Here is an 18592-nt window from a genome sequence, read left to right as displayed (position 1 = left end):
GCGAACGTGCACTACGCTAGCTAGTCACCCGCTGACTTCAGCTCAAATCTTTCTTTCCCGTTTTTCAGTGTTCATGAAGACGGTTCCCAGAAGGACTTAGAGCGGCAGGGACATCCGCTAGGACTATTACAGAGGCGGAAATTATCGCGTATCTTACGCAGTTGCACACCTTGGGTCTTCAGTCACCGAAACCAGTTGTGAAATGTGTGAAATCAATTCGTCTTCAAACAAATGTCACCAGAGCACACGCAATATACCCGTGCAAGAAGTTTGCAAAACGTCGCGTACGGACAGTTCGGTAAAGAGTGCACCTTCTCGAAAAACATGATTGCCAACTCGTAACATTGACAAACTACTGACTCACGTATGTCCCAGACGCGTGTTAAAAAAAGAAAAAAAAGAAGAAAAGTTCACACAATGCAGTGGCGTCGAAAGTTATGAATGGGAAAAAAAGTACGCGCTGATGTAGAACTAGAAATGTTGCTCTCGGTAGAATATAAAGAAGCGCAGAAAAATTAAATCGCAGTAATCTATAAGATAAAAGTGATGAAAAGAAAAACGATAAAATGCGACGCTCAGGCGGGTATGACGACGGCGTTTTGGTGCATGGGCCTTCCCAGGACGAGCGCCTTGATCATGTCGGCCGCTGCGATGAGACACCAGAGGACCGATACGAAGAAGCAAGCGGCGGATACCAGGTAGTAGAGGCCGTTGTACGAGTCGTGCTTGTCCTTGAAGTAGCCTGCAAAGCATCGAATCGGCCTCAGTGCTCCTGCTGCATGGCCCGCATGCACGCCCTCAAGAGGTGTGCCCAAACGGGAGTCATATACTAGCAACTTAAGTAACATCGTGCCTGGGGTCTTGCACGCTCGTGACATGTGCATTGTTTGTTATTCGGTGGCGAAAAATAGCTCTGCGCTGCCCTATCACTCATGCAAAATATTTTGCTTGGAGTGTGCCGCGAGTTCAGCTCAGTGCTGATGAAGTGCCGAGTGTTATTTGGTTTGCAATCTATACATACCGCACTTATTCGCGTTTTTTATTTCTTTGCATGTATGTGTGCGTGTGTATGCGCGCGTATGTGTATGCGTGTGTGTGTATGTGTGCATGTGTGTGTGTGTGCGTGTGTGTTGCTTACAGAGCTGCCACATCCGAGCCTGCTAAAAAAATAAAAAAATACGCGCCCACTTTCCAAAAATGTGTTACCCGACTTGTGCTCGTAAAGGCGCGTTTAGCCCGTATATGGGTTATCTTTCAACAAGCTACTTAATCGTGTCTAGCGCATATTACTTTTTTGCCGATAAAGCTATGGTGTTTCAAACAATAAACGTATCCAACGTTATAGCCTATGTGCCTTATTTTGTGCTGCCTATGCGAATAACTTGGAGTGTACGCATGTGGCGAAATGTTTCAGTTTTAGCTAGATATTCAATGCTGTGTTTGCGTCATTGTTTCTTTACAATATTTTCGCAGTTCTGGGCCTGTGAGTTTAATTGCAACTAGAGGCCCTGGCGGTTTACACTGAGGCCTCACCGGGATGCCCTGTCGTAGCATTACTAGTTCTCGTATAAATTAAAGGGATTGTTCGGTGATGTCAAGAGTAGAAAAAAAAGTGGTGCTACATGAAACCTGGCTGTCAGCAGAGTTAAGCTGACCGACGCAACGCGGCATGAGAGATTAGTTTAAACACAATTAATAAAATTTAAAAACGTATTTTGAAGTTTCCGCGCAGGGAACGGCGCACGACGTCATGCGCGGGAATACGGAGCACCAAAATCTTTGACGTCATATACTGTTAGCCAAGGCATGTTGCGACAAGTTTCGGACTAATTGTAAATAAACCTTCTATTAGTATTTATTAACGTCTTTTTTATTTTTATTTTTACAGCGATAGCTGTTATTACCTCACCCTCCTAGTCACCCACGACGGTGCTCAATGGCTATGGCCTTGTACTGCTGAATTCGATGTATATAGCGGGTTCGATCCCGGCCGCGGCGGCCGCATTCCGACGGCGGCGAAATGCCAAATAAAAAACAACACAGCGCTCTGTGCATTGGATGCACGTTAAAGGAGCCTAGATGACCAAAATTAATCCTGAGCTCCCTGCTACGGCGTGCCTCAAACCAATCAAGTCGTAGTTTTGGCACGTAAAACCCAGATTTTTTTTTTAACTCCTAGTCGTTGTCATGACCGGTGATGTCCGTTGCAGAAATCGCAAAGTGCTTTGCAAGAAGTTTATAAAGAAAAAAAATGCGCTCGGTTCACGGTGGATTCGAGCTGTCGTCCCACAGAATGGCACGTCGGAGCCACCCTACCTCTCGGCCACTTTTACAGCGAAGCTGTATAGCCCTACCTACCAACGGGTCTGTCGTGTCCGTAGGCAAACACTCGGAAGGCGCGCGCCGCGTGCGCCGCTGGGTTCCTGGCAGCGCCAGCAGATGGCGCTCGCCTCCGCGCATCCGCAGCAGCGGCGGCGCCGGCCGTGCGGGGAAAAAAAAAACCTCGCCATTGAGCATAGCGTTCGCCGCAAGCGTTTCCCGGTAAAAAATTACGGTTACATAAGCTGCAGTTGCCGGGAAGCGGCAACGGTAGCACACGAAGTAGGGAGTGACTAACTACACTTTCATATGTAAAGGAAGAACCCGCCTAGCAAATGATTCGTGCAGCGACAGTGCTATCGGAAGGCCCCGTATAGTGAGGACAACTGAAGAGCGGCGTGTATACGAGGCGCGGCGAAAGTGTAGTCAAGTGCATTTCTCTTCTCCCTAGTCCACTGTTTGTAGCTGCACGATGTAGCGGCGCAAGCCAAGTCGCAGGCCCTTGAGACGTCTTAGGCTATAATCAGGTGAAGTGCATGTGAGTGGCGCCATGTCAGTAATTTCAACCTTCGTCGGAATAGGTAATCGTTCTAGTTGTCTTTTACAGCTTCGCTGTCCAACCACCTTCACGGCGTGGATTGGATACCAACATGTTTTTTCAGAAAACGCTTTTATTTAAAACATCAACAATATATTTACAGCAGTGTTCTACATGACAGACTATAATAAATGTTGCATAGCCACTTGGATTCTCGCTTCCTGGTATATATGTAATGTATCGTGTATGCTTGCGATGCTTTCATCCGGGGCCGCGATGCACTAAGCAATCTTCTCTGGAAGGCAAGTCATCCTTCCATGAAAATTTCCTGGAAGGCAGACCCATCCTTCCATTATCCTTCCATCATTACTGAACCTGCTACAGGTAAAGCCCTCTATAATATACTTCTATGCGAGCTTCGCAGTCGGACTGGCCACGCCATAAATAGCCTGGCCCTCCACAGCGCATGCAGACCTCGCCGGAATATTACTTCCCGGCATCGACTTTCGCAAGCGTTGCCACGATTTAGAAATTTAACGGTTACCCAGTCGGGGCATAGATCAAATTTTTACCACTCCGCCTATGCTAAAGCAAGTAAATAAACTGCGCCTGGGCAACGCGGTCACGCTGCTAGCTGCTACTATATAGTGGCTAACGCCACGCTCTGCTGCTTGTATACATATGAATGAGCAGGCGGTAAAATGCGAAAGGCAGATTAGGCAGGAGGAATAACAAATGGTCCTGTCCGTACACTGCTTCACCGGTTGCGCCACCTCCACAGTTGAATAAAGCTTCCTTCATTATTATTAATCTCTACAGGAGATACCTCCGCGCGCATCTAGCAATCGGCATTCGAACAGATACTACACGCAAGTGTGTTATATTTTCTCTGCAAAGCATTGCGCTTCTGCCGATGCTACAGTAGAAAAGGATAACGCACCTTGAGAACCATGAATGGCTTACAACACGCTCCGCAGCTGATTTAAGAATCGGCAACAAACTGAAAGGTCAGAAGCGAAAGGCAGGATAGGAAATTGAAAGAAGCCGTGTCATTTCATGCGCTACTTCACTGCCAGGGAGCGGCACCTCCACAAATGAATAAGACTACATGGTCTATAGCCGACATTCGAGAAAGTTCTATTCTCGAGAACAGATTGCTCGCGTGCATCTGATAATTTTACTGCAACCGATACCAGACGAAACAGTACAAGGCTTACTGCGCATAATGTTGCGCCAGCTATGACGTAAGTGCTCCGTATTATGGGCAAAATGAATATTTCTATGCTCCGTTCACGCATCGAAGCATGGGCGTATAGTCTGTTTTCGATGTTAAGAATTAACTTGCGGGGTTTTACGTGCCAAAACCACGACCTGATTAAAAGTTGCGCCATAGTGTGTGATAATGAGTTGCCACGGTGTGTGGGCAATATGAAGAGGAACATACTACTAGTTTTGAAGCAATGGTTGCTCCACAGATACGTGTATGCTCGAGCCTGTACCATGTGCCCCAGCTAGCGTTAGCCAAGCTGCTGAACGAAAAAAAAAAAAGAAGATTAAGAAAACACTGTGTGCAAGATACGATTATAAGATCTACGGCGTTCATTCGTCAGAGGTCGGACAATAGAACACCGTATATGTCTTATAATCTTATCTTGTGCCGTGGTCTTTAATCTTTCTGTTCGTTGGACAGCTTAGCTAAGGTTGACGGGGGTAACCTTATACAGTACGAGGTGCAATGAGCATGTACCGACGGCAGATGTCCAGTTTTGGGAACATTTGTATTCGACCTATATACGTGTGGCCACCGTTTCTTCTTGAAAGGAAACTTGGGCGTTACCTCTTACGTTAGGCATCACTGTGCAGCGTGTTCAGCGTGCATTCTGCACTAGAATTACCAGTGAAGAAACCATGGACGAAAGAAAAAATCCTTTACTTGAGGACATGGTGCAGTGACAGTAATCTTCCTTTGTTTTAAGCTTCTCGGTGGCAAACTTTTATCTGGTTTAAGCACAGCGCTTTCCAGCCTGCGTGATGGGCCGATATCCTTAATTCCCTGGTTTCAGAAAGCTTGCGTAGTTATGCGCTGTCGCTTAGAGCGATTTTTTTCATTGGAATCATGGTTTTCGGAAGGAGCATCGGCCTTCCGATAGACGATGTCACAATCGTAGCGCGAATGTCTGCTGTTGCGTCGGCGGTAAGGCTCGGTACAGGTCACATGGAAGAATTTCTTTCGACTATATACGAAGGTTTGATTGTCGGTTTAGTGAGCTGCTTGAATTACATGTTATTCCATAAAAACAACACTGAACCTCTTTTTGAATTCTTTTTGTAAATATTGCGTGGAGTGATTGAATGAGCAAAACGAGAGTTAAACTGGCTTCTTCGAAGTATTTGGCAAGCCATGGTTTCTATCGTGAAGGAATAAGAAAGACTTCACGGGACAATATTGAAACACATAGTCATCAAAAACGAAAAAGAAATGTAAAGGCTCATGGGAAATAAACCCTTACCATATGATCGGCAGGCGGTAATTTACAGGCGCCGAGAGCGGAGAAAAGGGGGGGTGTAGTGGTTGTACTTGGTTATTTATAAATAAAAAATAATAAACCAACAAAGAGAAGCACATACAACGAGTTCGAACCTATATACCAAGAAACTTTGTGCGAGGGCATAAAGGGTCGAAACAAGAGTTCATGTTTATTGAATGTCCGCACAAAGTGACACGGAAGGCTTTATTCAGGGATTGTAGAAAGGCTAATGCAATGCCGCCGCCGCTGCCGTGGATATGCGAAGGCGAGCTTTCTGGTTTTTTTTTTCGTTCCCCCTCACGGCCGGCGCCGCCGCTGTCGCGGATGCGCGAAGGTGAGCGCCATCTGGTGTTGGTGCAAGGAATCCAGCGGCCCGCACGGCGTTCGTATTCCGCTGTGATTGGTCGGCCTATTCAGCAAGAAAACAGCCAGGCCACAGCACATACGGTCACGAAACCCGGCGAAGTCCGCGCTTTTAAAAGAGGAGGGGAACAAAATTACTACTGACCGCACTGCAACTGTCTACCGCATTCGGCTTACACCTGAACGGCGGTCAGTGAGGGGGCATATAGTCGAGTGAGTGGCCAGGGCCGATCGTACGATTGAGGGCATCGCTAAAAACTACCACGAACTAAACAAGGCCCTGCTAGGTTCGGCAACCTTGGTGGGCTTGCTTCCCAAGAGCCTGCGCGCGAGGAGGTTGGCTTGCCAGGGTCTAGCTTCCTGATGTCATGCTCCCTACTAGTCTTTTTCCTTGCCATGATTTTTACTGGCTGCTCGATCACTCCACGCGAGCCGCCTGTTGGAGGGATGAAACCACGCACAGTAATTGTGGGCACATTTAATTAGGCAAATGAGCCCCACACATATGCACATTACACTCTCACCGATTAGCATGGGCCTGGTGAGCGTGGTAACACCCATGGTAAATCGGTGGAGGCCGAACGTGAGTGGCAGGTGCTCGTCGCCCAGGTGGTCGGCCAGAAGCACAGGGAACGACGCGATCGTGCCGCCGTTGTTCAGGCCGAACAGCACCGCCACCACCAGCATGTTCGCTACGGTGGCGAGGTTAGCTAGCAGCAAAAAGCACACACCCTGCAGCGCGATAGAACAACCTTGCAGCACTTCAGAAAACTTTATATATATATATATATATATATATATATATATATATATATATATATATATATATATATATATATATATATATATGTGTGTGTGTGTGTGTGTGTGTGATAGATAGAGAGTAGCGACGCCACCTATAGAAATTATTGCACTGTATCTCCGTAACGCCATAGTTTGTGGTAACAGTTATGCGAGGCTGGTTTAGCGTGAATTAGCAAAATAGCCAGATACATGTCACTCCAAAAGAAACGTAATCCTGCGAAAAAAGGGAAAGCACTGGTGGAACATTCACTCGTACCGTCCTTGGTTGAATTCAGCCGGCCATCAAGCTGGTCATGTGCTTCACTCTACTCTTCTCACCCTCTTCCCTTTCTCCCTTTTCCCCCACTAACGTTCCTCCCGGACACTGTTGAAGCACAGCAGTGAAGTGTCCACTGCTGAGAGAGACAGTCACGCTATTCCTATTCCGATGTCCGCTTCCTCCCCGTATTTGCGGTTGCTCAGGTACAGCATTTGTCGTCGTCTCATTTACCTGCAAGGCGAAGTTCATGATGAGCATCCCCTCGCGGGTCATGTAGTGTCGGTCGGTGATGTAGCCGGTGCCGATGCGGCTAAAGAAGTCGCCCATGGCCATGGTCGAGACTAGTATGGCGCCTTCCTCGTCGCTGGCATTCGCCGCGCCCGCCGCGTGGTCCACGATGGTTATCAGGTACGTACTAAACACGTAGCCATACACCACACCAGTCACCATCAGTGGCACGAACATCGGGTTCCGGATGAAGCTGAACATCTGCGTGATCCCATTCGGTTTCACTCCAGCATTTGTCTGGGGCACTCGTTCCGATCGCGCAGAACGTGCACAGTTCCAAAGATAACGCCGTAAACTCACCCGCTGGTAGAACGCTTTGAGGAAGTAAATTGTCTTAAGTAGGTTCATCTCGTATTAGCGACACATCAGTTTCACTTTTGAATGCAGAAAGGTTTTTTGATAGCCGGCTGTGATTAGGGTGTTGCGCGATTGAAACTGTTCTGTATGTTGCGCATTCGCTTGCGTGTATATATTGGATGGTATACAATATAGAATAAACAGTCGAAAGTTGGCGCTCCTCTTGTTCCCTCCCGTCCTTCCTTGTTTGCTCCAAGCGATTATGTTTATGGTCTGCTCAGTGATACGAACCGGCTAGCTCAGCAAAGTGTAATTCTAGGGTAGTGGTTTGGGCGAGTATGGCAGCATTACAAAAGTGTAGGCTTTTGCGCACGAACTAGAGGACGAAGACAGGCAACTAAAAACAAACACAACTTTGCCTTGGTTTTGTCTAGTTGCCTGTTTTCATCTTCTATAGTTAGTGCGCAAAAACCTACCTTCACGAAACAGAACGAGAACAAAGTGGCGATACGCTGAGTACAAACTTTGCATGATTGAAACTTATTGAACGGCGTTATGTAAAATTTGGCACACTTTTAAAGTATGTTCATGGTACTGTTGCTACAGATTATTGTTTCGTAAGGCATATTATTATTGGGCTACAAACAATGCATCTATACGCGTAAGTCAACATGGTAACAAAATACGTGATACTTTAAAATTAATCAAATAAGTTTTACACATAAAAATTATTTCGTTTGCGACAATTCAGTTGTCTATGTGTCACTAACGGCTCAACAGACCACTTGCCATGCAGTTTGTGGCTTTACAGAGTGAAGCGGCTGGCAACCGGCCACGTTTTACACTATATAGTTAAGCTAGTGTAGAACTCTACGAGTGTAACTCTACACTAGTTAGATTATGGTCCCGCAGAAATCCACCCTAACCCGCCGAGGTTGCTCAGTGGCTATGGTGTTGGGCTGCTGAGCACGAGGTCGCGGGATCGAATACCGGCCACGGCGGCCGCATTTCGATGGAGCGAAATGCGAAAACAGCCGTGTACTTAGATTTAGGTGCACGTTAAAGAACCCCAGGTGATCAAAATTTCCAGAGTCCTCCACTACGGCGTGCCTCATAATCAGAATATGGTTTCGGCACGTAAAACCCCATAACTTAAGATCCACCCTACATGAATGTAGCGTGCTCTAAAAGATAGACGAGCGAACACTAGGCACAACTATGGGTGTGTGAATAGCAATTTTTGAGATTGAATCGAATACGAATCGAATACGAATGGAATACTCTTTCTAAAGTTTTCGAATAATGAACAGCCATTTTCACAATTGTTATAAAACAACATTCGCGTCTTAGTAGTATCTGTAACGTTAGCGAGTTTTTGTCATTAGCCTACACTGCCCTTTATGAGGCGTCGTTTATTAAAAGCGCAAATGAAGCTTTAGGAAAAAAGAAACAGTTTGTTCACATATACTGGGCTCCTCGGAAAGTGCTAGTGAGCGCTGTTATAGCCGGTAATGTCTGGCTTCCTGGACGCAGCATATAGCCTAACTGCTCGATTACGTTAAGTTCTAATGTTTTACGTCTATACCATGCCACCGGGGTGAAATTTATCGTACTTTTGCTCTTAATTTTATGTATTATTGGGCACAGTTGATGTCTTCAAATATTCGAAAACTATTAGAAAAATAGTGACTATTCAATTCGAAGACCGAATCAAATCGGGCACTATTCGATTCATTACTCGAAAGTTTCAAGTATTCGCACACCTCTGTACCCGCCGTGGTTGCTCAGTGGCTATGGTGTTAGGCTGCTGAGCACGAGGTCGCGGGATCGAATCCCGGCCACGGTAGCCGCATTTCGACAGGGGCGAAATGCGAAAACACCCGTGTACTTAGATTTAGGTGCACGTTAAAGAACCCCAGCTGGTCCAAATTTCCGGAGTCCTCCACTACGGCGTGCCTCATAATCAGAAAGTGATTTTGGCACGTAAAACCCCATAATCAACCATTCGCACACCTCTGCAGGCACATGAAGGAGCGAATGGGACAGCACGAACGTTGTCCTTTACGTTCCTTTCGTGTCTACGTCTGCACGCGTGCCGGCAAGTAACACGTACATCCCAACCAACTCGCTGAACTCTCCGTCGCTGCTCACCCCATGTCTTCGCCGGCGGGGCTGATGCGAACGCGGCGTCAGTGCGGAGACGATGATGCCGCTCTCCCACAGCGGGATGTCAGAGGTGAACAGCTCGGTGATGATGTTCTTGGTCTCCGCGCCTTCGCCGCTGCTGGTGCTGCTGGTGCTGCTGCGCCTGGTGGTAGTGGCCGTTGTGCTGAACACTGTGTGGCACGGCGGCCGCGGGAAGCTGGGCGACGAGCGGAGTGTGATGGAGCCGGCCATCGTGTTCAGCACGAGCGCGCCTATGATGAGCATGGTGCCCTGCAGGCCGTACACGTTCAACAGCTTGCCGATGAGTGGCGGCAACAGCATGCTGCTCAGCGCCGCGCCGGCGAAGCTCAGGCCGCTCGCCGAGGTCCGGTACTTGTCGAAGTAGCGATGCAGCACCACCACGTTCGTGGGCACCATGAGGCCCGTGCCGGCACCTGAGCGGGGCCGGTGTGACATTGCATGCAGTATAAGTGACAATGCGTGCGTCCATCCGTATGTGTGTGTGTTTTTTCTTTGTTCATTTTTTATGCTGGAAACGGCAACACTGGCAACGACGACGACCGCATCAAACATGGACAAGAACAAAGACGGTGCACAGTTCTCTTCAAACGCTTTTATACAGCCTAGCTTACGATGTCTCTACTGAGGCAGTAAGGCACGCTCGAGTGTGGACATCACGTTTAAACAACTCTCTAAAGTTAAAGCCAAGTTTTCTTGTTGTACTACACTGCAATGACAGATATCCTCTAATGATAACGCGAAGATCAAATTGGAAACATTTGGAAAGGACTGTGCTGTTGACCGATACCCGCGGCTCAGTATTTATTTCTTTGTTTAGATAAGCAGCACTATACGAATGCTGGAAGCTAGCTCAAGCTGGCTGCTGTCGCCAGCTTCAAGGGAACGTTAATTAAACGACTGGGAAGCAACTAAATGCGAATGAGACGGTATCACGAGTCAATAAATAAAATGTGATGGAAGATAATAAAGAAGACGAAGTGAGACGGAAGAAGAAAACAGTCAATGCACGTGGCATAAGTTAGCCAACCAAGAAGCGCTACATAGAGGTGAGCGCGTCAATCAGGTTAAAACGCGTCGAAGAAAACGTTATAAAACAAAGGGCACAAGGACACGTGGGGAGGAGTAGAAGGAACGAGCTGCGATCTGGGAGGGTGAAGAGGAAGGCGGCAGTCCGATGTAGGCCGCATGCCCAGCTTCTGCGGCTGCGATCCATAGGCTGAGCGGACACAAATCAGAACCGCAGCAACGACTTCATGGCGCTTTCACCCAAGGCTTCACCACGAGGACTGCCCGAGCTACCGCGGCTACTCTCCGCAGGCCTGGTGGAGATGTCCGAGCTGTGCATTTTCTACGACCTGACGTCGTCGCCACCTTTGGGCTAGACCAGTCGCCTTGTCATCGGAACCACTACGCCATATCCCTCGCCACGAAGTAATAGAAGCGCCGCTGATGGACACCTAGCGGGCGCTTTCGAAAGTACGCTCGGGATGCAGTAGCAGACGACAACGATTTGCAACAAGGATGGCTGAAGTTGGCGGCTCCGATTTCCCGTGCGTTCGGGTGCCAGGCCACTACTTCAGCGGTGACAGCTGCAGAAGAAGCGCGGCCGGCCTCTGCATGTAACAACGGATATGTACACAATATATTACAGGCGTTTGGGACAATCCAGGCCGCATACGTGCCAGGTGCATACCGAAGACAAGGCCAGCGAAGCCCAGTTATTTGAAGTGGAGCTGGTGTTAAGTTGCCGCTTCGTTTTATTGACTAATATGATGTCATTATAGCATTGCCTTAATGCTGCTTCTGTACCTCAACAGTAGGTTCAGACTTACAGTAATAGTAGGTGAAGACTTTTATCTCAAAGGAATCCACACGGCGCGATGCCTGTATACTTTATAGGGATATCGCTACCAATGAATACACGTCACATCGCCGTATAAATGCCGTCAAAGTCGGCTCAAGAAGAGTAATTGTGAATATGTTAATGGCAATGCGTACGCTAGTCAAGGAAGACATTTAACGTACGGGTGATTCTATATATATATATATATATATAGATACGTCGACGGAATGCCCTTCCCACTGCAGTTTTCGCAATTTGAAATGCCCTTATTAATGGCCCGCTTGAAAACGCACAAAGCGAAAGTCTTGCCAATTTTTGAGTTCCTTTCTTTCGAAAGTTGCGGAAGAGATAAGCCACACATTATAATTAAAAGCCGAGAAACACCTGTGAAGCCGAATGGGCACTGACAGCAAAGCCGGGTTTAGTACTTCGCGGCGTACGCATTGCAGTCCTATGCCGCAAAATAAATAATGCAATTCAGCACTTGATGCACACGTAATAATGCAATCAGCTGTGTAACAAAGAAAGTACTCTGTGGTAAGTCTGCTCAGAAAGCATCAAGGCATAAAGATTTAACAAATATGGCACGAATGTTTCAGCTAAACTCGAACAGCAGTACGAAATGCAGCAACCAATAGCAGTCCCTCTCCTGAGCTACCGCTTTTATAACACATTTCCCCAAGTAACCGCAAGATGTCTTCGGACGAAAAGAATAAAGCTGTTAAAGAAGCACTTGCGTGTAATCATTTGGACGGAACACAGCGTGCTTTAAGCTCCTTACAAACGAGGCGAAAATCTCGTACTTCAAAAAATAAAAAAAAGTCCGAGGACACTTCTTATGAGTTGTGAAGCTTTGAAGTCCCATAATAACAGAACTTCAGGCCGGGAGCGCTCTTGTCTCTATTTTATCGGTAAGAACCCCGCAGCAGCACTTGTCTGCCACGGCGGATGCTCTTCAACAAGGCCATCTGTGATTGTACAAGAGGCGCCCATGAGAGATCACGCATGAAATCCATATTGGGCCCCCTTTCGAGATGTGAACCCCCACGCGAAGCCGTGCATTAGAGTAGGGGACATCTCTACCCATTGAAAAACATCGGTGGGTTTCTTGCAGCACCAGGATTCGAACTCAGTACCTCCCGCATACAAGGCGGATGCTCTACTGCTAGGCCACCGCTACGTTATGACGGATTTCGTGAGGGAGCACGACTGAACGACTCGGTTGCCAGTGGCACTCGCAGTTTAGACGACTTAATTTTTTCGAAAATACGCCTCTTAACAAGTTATGACTCTAGACCTTTATAGGCATGTGCGGGACTGAGAACAGTGCTCAGATTGAAAGACCATAGGGCTGAAAGCGTGCCGGCCAACCCGTTCATATGTTTATGGCAGCTAGATAGCCGGCGGGTCACAACATTACAAAAGTTTTGGATGCGCTCTTGTTTGCAGGCAAAAATCTCGGAGAGCTAGAAATAAGACGTGGCTAAGCGTTTTTGCTTTAGAAGGTGAACTTACCGAAGCCGACGCCAATAAATACAACGTAGGCTGTAGGCGTATTCGCAATGAAGCAAGCAATGGCGCTCACTGAAGCCACGAGAGTAGCTCCTATGTTTAGCACTCGGGTGTCCCAGTATCGGACCAGAACGCCGACCAAGAAGCCTGTAGGGTGCAGAAAAGGTAACGTTTCATTGCTTTCACAATTTTAATGCAAAACTGTTATATGCCACATTTCGAGAATATATGTCGGCGTAACCAAATGGTGGTACCAAAAATGGTCGACGGTGCAAAGAGTAAAAACACGTCGAAAAATGTGGTCGGCCACATTTCTCAAGGGGGTTGTTGTAAAAAATGTAAATTAATGCATTTGAAAAGAAAATATGGCACATTTCGGGCTGCGTGGGATTCGAACCAGGGCTTCCGGGGTGCGATGCGATCCACGCTTCCTCCACGCCACGGTTGCTCCACGGTTCTGACTAAATATGTGCCTTGTGCCTGCGTCATTGCACACGTAACTTCGTAGCCATTTCACTGACTAAAGGCGTGGCCTACTGTGTGTGTCATTGGGCACGTGACAGTGCAACCAATGGGAGGAGGTGGCGCCACGTCATGAGTGCATAAAATGAAATACAGAAAATTGAAGCATTTCACCAAAGGGACTTTAATGTTTTCGCATTCCCACACGTAAGCAGTCTCTGTCGAATTTTTTCACTTAGAATAAGACGGGATTTATGCCTAATGTTGTCTTCCAAGCCGCAGTGTAAGCGGCTGTGTAACGCTCATTGACTGAATACCCGGAGAACGAAGCCTTTTGCGACTCGCAAATTTTTGAGGTCATTGCTCTCACCTAGTCTTTTTCTTTCCTTTATGGGTACGGCCTACGACTGCAGTGCCGTCAGCGGCAACAAGCCGTGGCAGCTGACAGACCAAGAGCTTGCTCGTCATTTTGTTCCAGAGTAATTAAGAGCACTTCGTACAATTAAGTCGAAACTTCAGTTCGCTGATTGCGTTTTCTAGGTGACGCCGTAATACACGTTGTCCCTGCGCCTATCTTTAAAAAAAATTACATTTCTGCTTATTTACTCGTCTTACAGATTGTGCGGTTGTATTTCAGCATACCTCGAGCTAAAGGGCTTAAGAGGAAACTTTAGCTTGGGCTCAATTCCGATGCGGCCTATTCAAATGCATGTAAAACGCAAAAACGCTTTTTTGCGATAGCCCCTCGACCGATTTCAATGAAATTTGTTGCATTTGAGAGAGAAAGCTAAGTTATAGTGACTGTTGAAGCGTAATTTAGATTTAGGGCGTGAACTTTGTTGAAAGAATTTTCAAAAAGTCGCAAGTTCGAAAAAATAGAAGCAGGAAGTTTACAAATTAATAGCTCTCCATCAAAAACAGATATCGCGGTTCTGTAAACGGCATCCATTAGATCATACAAAGCGGAAAATTTCGATGTGTCAATTTATATATTACGTGAATATGTTATGTTGTGTACAAGGGTTCTGCAAACGCTGTATTTCCATATTACTAAATTTTTTGAGATTCATGTGTAACATATCAATTTTGTTCATAGTGAGGTTCGTTACAGCACAACACAAGACGAGTACAAAAGAAGGTATAAAACGACGACACGGTGCGTTTTATACTTTCCTTGGTCTTCGTCTTGTGTTGCGCTGTAACGAACATTACTATGAATCCAAACCAACTGGCCCAACTTGCCGTCTCGATCAATTTTGTTCGCTTTAGATGTACTATTAGATGCAATTCACATAATTGTGCTAGCATTTTTCTTTGCTGAGTTACAAAGCTGTAAACTCCATAGTTTCGTTTTCTGAAAATTTGCGATGTTTGGCAATTTTTAGTAAGAAATTCGACGACCTAAATAAATAGTTAGAAACCAGCAGCCGCTAGAACTTAAGTTTTTCCTTTCAATGCAATAAACCTCGTCAAATTTGGTGCAGTGGTAGCCGAGAAAAACGAATTCTCCTTTTACATGCATTTAGATAGGAGCACCCCAGCTAACATTTGCTCTTAAGAGGAAGCTTTAGCTCGAGTGCTCCTATCTAAATACATGTAAAAGGAGAATTCGTTTTTCTCGGCAACCACTGCACCAAATTTGACGAGGTTTGTTGCATTTAAAAGACAAACTTAAAGGGCCCCTGAAACGGTTCGGACAAATTTTGTAGACGCGTAGGGTACAGCTTAAGTAGAACATTTGCACCACAATTTAAGTGAAGCGTTACGTATTAATGGAGCTACAAGCGATTAGAAGTTACCCTCCTCCCCAGCCATGCTTTTCCTCCTCAACTCGTTCGCCGAGCGAGCGGGGCTAAGCTCCGCCTTCACTGGTCCTGCGTCACGATGCGACGTCACATCGTCCACGTTGTTTTGAAGCCCGCCCCCGCCCGCGCGAAACCTCTCCGCTAGCCGCTTGGCTGTCGACCCCAAGCGAGAGCTATCGAAGCAGCGTGCGTTGCGAGCATTCTTTCGTAGCGCCGAACGTGTCTGGTATTCCGTTAGCCACAGGCAAGCTGGTCATATCGGCAAATGACTGGAGGCATAAACTCAAGCTGATGAAGGAACTTTGGCGCAGACGTACGTGAGCGGCCTGATCGGTCTGCACCGTGGTCTGCACGGTCCAGACACTTGTTGGCGCAGCGCTTAACCAGCCAAACACAGCGCTAATATTGCTCTAACCAAGTGTAAAACATTTTAAACATTTATAAAAACAATGTGTTGATGATTACACTCCTGCGAAAAATACGCACCAGCAGCAAAAAAGAATACGCTTCGTTGCTGCTACTGTGTATGGTTGAGCTCTATGCCACCAGGTGGCTGCACCGTGCAGACCATTCACATTTGCCCTTCTGCTCATCTCGGCTCATCCCGTTACGGCACAGTCAAGCGGCCAGACCCTGTCCCCTTGCGCTTACGTTTGCCCTAATACGGGACTCGCGAAACGCTAGTGCGTTAGTAATCTTCCGGTGTAAAGTGACGGCCACAAACGCGCAAATCCTGGCGCCGATCGGATAGCGGCAGTCCGATGCGCAGCAGCCAGTTCGCTCGTACGCTGCCCTGCAGAGGGACACGATGTCGCAGCTTGACATATTGCCAGTCACTACGTTTGCAGTCCACAAGGCAACAAAGTCGAATCATAGTGCTCTGACCGCGGAGCTCTCGTCAAAATGGAGCACGTTGTAACACAAGCAGACGACACTTGCTGTGTGCCGGAAGTGCTTAAGTGTACTGAAAAATTGTTCTTGTGCATTCTCTTTCTGCTACTTTCTCTTTATAAAAACAAATTAACTAACATTCCAACTATTGCGAAGATCATTTGTTTACCATAAAGTTGGAAAAATTATCGATCACGCGCCCTGGTCAGCCAATCAGATAGCTCGCCCACGTGACGTCATATGGGTTATTTGCATCATATGGGTAGGGGCGGCTTAAAATTCCGCCGAGCAGTGCGCTGCGATCGACAGCGATGTGCATTTTTAAAACCTTATAATAAATTACACGCTTTACGCAGAGCACTTAGATGTGTCAATTAATGATCAGAAGGACCTACTCTAACGACTCAGTACGTTTGTAGAAAATCGCCAAAATCATTTCAGGGTCCCTTTAACATCTAGTGACTGTTGGTTTCGAATTTTCGAGTTAGGTCGTCAATTTTTTATTAAAAATTGGCAAAAATCGAAAATTTTCAAAAAACGAAACTATCAAGTTTACAACTCTGTAACTCAACCACTAAAAATGATAATACAATTCTGTGAATTCCACCTAATAGTACATCTAAAGCGGACAAAATTGATAGGTTACACATGAATATAAAAAATATTAATCATAGGGAAATACAACTTTCGCAAAACCGTTGTAACCAACGTAACAAATTCACGTAAGACGTAAAACGACACATCGAATTTGTCCGCTTTGAATGATCTAATGGATTGCGTTTACAGAACCACGATATCTGTTCTTGATGCAGAGCTATGGATTTGCAAACTTCGTGCTTGTATTTTCTTCAAACGGTCAAATATTTGAAAATCGTTTTAAGAAAATTCAAGCCCTAAATCGAAATTCCGCTTCCAAAAGTCACTAGAATTTAACTTTCTCTCTCAAATGCAGCAAATTTCATTAAAATTGGTCCAGAGGTTATCTCAGAAAAACGTTTTTGCGTTTTTACATGTATTTGAATAGGCCGCGTCGGAGTTGGGCCCGAGCTAAAGCTTCCTCTTAAGCGGTCTTGTAAATAATGCTGTTAAGGCGTTTTCGCGAAACATCTTTTCAGCTCAAAAGCGAGCGGGACACAAAGGGTTCACCCCATCACCAGAAGCTGGCGCCACAAGCCCAGCGTTTGTGGCATCAGTGTCTACGTTGTGTGCCGTTCAATTCTGTGCTTGTATCGTGCTTCACGCATTAGTTAATACGCAGGCCACATGACGCAGCGGCTCTATTGCTTTGGAATTCTGCTGATCATGAGGATATGCTTTTGATTCCCGACCGCATTTTGTCGGGGCGCAATGCAAAACTGCCGCGCGACTGGCCGCTCGAGCCACTTTGCGTGTATTCGCGGGATTCTTTTACGCTCAGGAAAACACTATTATGTAGCACATATTGAGCAACAGAAAGCTTTATCGGGAGTTTTTCATATTGCTCTACAATTTTCTCATTGACACTTTCCATATAATTTTAATATTTAAAAAGTTGATTAATTATTACTAATTATCTAATCAGGTGGAATGAAAAAAAAATCGTTTGAGTATCTCCAAGCGATGGCAAACAATATTACTTTTGTTCTGTCCACCTACGTGGCATGTGCATATTTTTAAACTCTGGCTGGGACACCATGTATATGTATCACGGCGTAGCTACGTTTCATTTTTCTTCTCGGTTTGTTCCTAGATTATTACTTACTTATAAATTCAGCTTTTTTTTTTTTTTTTTGCTGTGTTGGATTGCGCACTGTTAATGCTCCATACACATGTATCGCAAAATATAATTATTCTTTCACTTCTGTGTAGTCTTTAACTACCCGATGTTTGATTAATTACTTCTAATATGCTGATTTGTATTTTTTCTTAATCGTAATATCTAATATGCTGTCTTGTTTATTTGCTTCTGTTATGTTGATTTGTATTTTCCCGCTCTTTTTACCTTAGTTGCTAATCGTATGTCCTACATATATATTCATGTGCTAACAGGAAGTCTTCCTGGCAGTTATCACTTTGGACTCTCTTTCTGTATTACATTTACTTATCACCATTTACGTTATCACCACCATGATAATATCACCACAATCAATAATTCAATCACCAATCCGATGCGTGCAAGTTCATTGCAGTGCTGGTACCTTGTATATCAGGCCCCGTACGTGGTGTGCTAGCGAGTGCGGTAAACGCGAACTCCGAGTTGCGGGGCCAACTGTTGTGGTTTAAATGTTTTGCATAGTACTAGCCCTCTGGACAGCTCTTACCCTGCATACAGTTGATGGCGGTGCAGATTTCGAAGGGCCACGAGGCCTCCTCGCGTGAGATGCGAAAGCTGGACACCAGACCGACCAGGAGGACGCCAGAGCTGCGGAAGATAATGGCGGCCCATACCTGGACCCAGGAGCACATGACTGCCATGAACCAGGCGTAGCAGCTGTCCACAAGTTGCAGCGCGGGCAT

The 18592-nt window shown here is 46.2% G+C and overlaps 2 protein-coding genes across 3 annotated transcripts in view; one reads left to right on the top strand and one right to left on the bottom strand.

The window, feature by feature from the left end:
• The window catches only part of LOC126541627 (receptor-type tyrosine-protein phosphatase F-like), a 27274-nt gene extending 25930 nt beyond the window's left edge, over positions 1–1344 (top strand). For both annotated transcript variants that reach the window (XM_050188472.3, XM_050188471.3), the window contains one exon: positions 69–1344. In XM_050188472.3, coding sequence (XP_050044429.1) covers positions 69–100 — 32 coding nt within the window. In that variant the 3' untranslated portion in view covers positions 101–1344. The remainder of the gene's footprint in view (positions 1–68) is intronic.
• LOC129387684 (monocarboxylate transporter 14-like) lies at positions 576–18592 on the bottom strand. The gene is made up of 7 exons (XM_055077036.1): positions 18397–18592; positions 12942–13085; positions 9548–9996; positions 7043–7300; positions 6273–6480; positions 6095–6184; positions 576–775 (listed from the first exon to the last, which is right to left on the bottom strand). Exons 1-7 carry the CDS (start codon positions 18590–18592, stop codon positions 576–578), a joined length of 1545 nt encoding a protein of 514 aa, XP_054933011.1.

Source organism: Dermacentor andersoni, chromosome 2, assembly GCF_023375885.2.
Source record: "Dermacentor andersoni chromosome 2, qqDerAnde1_hic_scaffold, whole genome shotgun sequence".
In the NCBI taxonomy this organism is placed as follows: Eukaryota; Metazoa; Arthropoda; class Arachnida; order Ixodida; family Ixodidae; genus Dermacentor; species Dermacentor andersoni.
The sequence above is the reverse complement of the archived record's forward strand: the minus strand, read 5'-3'. Positions and strand labels throughout refer to the sequence as shown.